This window comes from Copidosoma floridanum, unplaced genomic scaffold (genome assembly GCF_036245765.1).
Source record: "Copidosoma floridanum isolate Cflo_tuat_1 unplaced genomic scaffold, Cflo_Japanese_pri ptg000006l, whole genome shotgun sequence".
NCBI classification, from domain to species: Eukaryota; Metazoa; Arthropoda; class Insecta; order Hymenoptera; family Encyrtidae; genus Copidosoma; species Copidosoma floridanum.
The window spans coordinates 12,588,468-12,590,813 of record NW_028321883.1 but is presented as its reverse complement, the minus strand read 5'-3'; the positions used below and the strand labels follow the sequence as shown (position 1 = coordinate 12,590,813).

The window sequence follows — 2,346 nt, the reverse complement described above, 5'->3', positions numbered from 1 at the left end:
GTGTTTATTCTTTTGGAGGACGAGTTTTTTTTGCTAGTTGGGTGACGAGCCGTGCACCAAAGTGCTCCGTAGCGCCGATTTTGTTTGTATTTTACTCGCTTAAAACAGAAAAGAAAATGAAGGAAAACGTTATTGTCCTACGCGTTCAAAAGTGGCCACCGTTTTTCCTCATTCCCGATTTCCAAGTTGCTACTTTTTTTTCCCCCCAAGGCAAAAACAAATTTTTTCACTTTGCGGAAAATCGTAACGAGTGTTATTTTGATATTATTGTACATCCCACGCCGATTTTCTTTGAAGAGATATCATTTTTACCTGAATTTTTATTGACTAGAAAATTTGCGATGTATATGATTAAAGCGGGGGGAAAAAGAACAATTAAAACGATATAGGTCGATATTTCTATAATTGTTATTATTTTTTTACAAAATTTTTAACAAATTAATATGTATATACACGTGTATATATTTTTACAAAAATCCGCATGGCACGAAAAACTATTTGTTCCCTCGCAATGTTTTATCACAATAACTCTCAGTTTTTACACACACTTGTATCGTAGAAAGCCTTTTCGTAACACAAGTAACAGTAAGGACATTTTACACTTGTTGTTGTTTATGAACTTCTGTATATGTACCCAAACAATCACCATTTGCGCGTGCAATGACACATCAAAGTATCAAAATATATTTCTCTTCTTCCTCGCGATACCTCGTGTCCGCCCCCAAAGTATAGAGGTAATGGCACACATGTAAGTGACCGTAATTCACCGCAACCTCGTAAGCCGTGGATCCAGCATAATTTTCCTGATTCCAATCACAGTTCTTGTTTTGCGCCAAGAGGTGAACGAACCGCAGCGTGCCATCCTCGGCTGCCAAATGCAAGGCCGCCTTGCCGGTGAGGTTTTCCGTCGCATTGACGTCCGCACCGGACTCCAACAGATGATGCACCACCGCTTCGTTTCTATTCCTCACAGCCAAGTGCAGGCAAGTTTTTCCTACGGAATAGAAAATGCACGGTTGGACGTGAAAGTGACCATGGGGGCCCGAGCAATTTTGCGGGTCTTGGAGAAAAATCAAGAGCTTGGAGGTAACGGTACCGACCTTGGCCATTTTTCGCCTCCAAGTTGACACTCGGTCTCGGCTGGTTTTCCACGCTCCCCTGCAGCGCGGCCAGCTCTTCCGGAGCAAAGGGCAACGTCAGGGCTTTCAGGCAGTCGAGGTCGTTGCTCATGCAAGCCAAGTGCAGAGGAGTGTTGCCGTCCTCGGTTATCAGCTTGGCGTTTGCACCGGAGAGCACGAGTTTTCGGGTGAGGGTGGCGCTGCCCAGCATGACGGCTAGGTGCAAGGCCGTGTGCACGTCCGAGTTGTACAGGTCCAGGAGATCGCTCCTCCCGCCTATGGCCTCGATGAGCCACACGCCGGCGCTTTCGAGACCCTGTCGTACGACCCTCGTCAGTTCACTGATGCAGAAAGTAAAATTATTGTTACTTAATTGTGGTGTTTATTTTAACAAATATAGTTTGGTCGTGATTTGAATGAATCGAGTAAATGTAAAAAGTACGTAAAGGCAAAAAAAAAAAAAAAAAAAAAAAAAAAAAAAAAAAAAAAAAATTAATCTGAAAGCAAAACGAGGACTATGCTCGATGCCAACGGTACTCGTAAATCACAAACGCAGGGGCGATTACTTTGAACGAAATGCAAAACTGAGGAAAAATTTTAATTTTAAAAGAGCCCGAACGTCCCAATAAAGTTCAATAACTGAGCGAGGAAAATAAACTCACGTATCGGCGTTTTTGTCCTGCTTGAAAAATTCCTCAATGGACACTCCATTCGCGCGTATTTTACGGATCCACTTCCAAATTTTTTTGTTACTCGCGTCGACCACCAACTCGCCGACATCCATCTGACGTTGCACGGGAGCAACCTCCACGTTGTCTATTTCCATGTTATTTTCGTTCGGCACTTTGGGACTCTTGGTCAAGCTGCTCGGAGCTGCGTCATTGGTAGCACTTGGATAACTGATACCCATTTCTTCCAAAGCCTAGTAGGTATGCTTGTCGATCAGCGACGCACAAAACTCGACTCGACTGCGTGAGTTACCTGCCGCACTTTGATGGTAGCGAAGGAGACCGGGGAACTGCTCAGTGTTCAGCTGGAGAGAGTCGAGAGTGAACTGTGCTCCAACTGGAGGACCGGGTATACTTCCGGGCGTTTGGGACAGTAGGACGGCAATGGGGGGAGACCGTATGCGAAGCCACACGAAAAAAGGCGAGGGCTACCGAGGCGCCCTGTCGGAACGTACATGACTCAACCTTTCGAGTACAATACTTACTGGGACTTTTTCCAT

General features: G+C 45.0%; 1 protein-coding gene across 1 annotated transcript; it reads right to left on the bottom strand.

The window, feature by feature from the left end:
• Positions 1 to 952: 952 nt before the first annotated feature.
• LOC149375529 (B-cell lymphoma 3 protein homolog) lies at positions 953 to 2,022 on the bottom strand. The gene is made up of 2 exons (XM_089598645.1): positions 1,781 to 2,022; positions 953 to 1,459 (listed from the first exon to the last, which is right to left on the bottom strand). Exons 1-2 carry the CDS (start codon positions 1,942 to 1,944, stop codon positions 961 to 963), a joined length of 663 nt encoding a protein of 220 aa, XP_089454771.1. The 5' UTR covers positions 1,945 to 2,022; the 3' UTR covers positions 953 to 960.
• Between the last annotated feature and the right edge of the window lie 324 nt (positions 2,023 to 2,346).

Excerpts from the sequence above, each read along its gene's own strand:
- LOC149375529 (XM_089598645.1), bottom strand. The coding sequence starts at position 1,944 with ATGGAAATAGACAACGTGGAGGTTGCTCCCGTGCAACGTCAGATGGAT. Across the intron at positions 1,460-1,780 it reads CAGGACAAAAACGCCGATAC|TGAACTGACGAGGGTCGTAC; the intron begins GTGAGTTTATTT and ends TTTCTGCATCAG.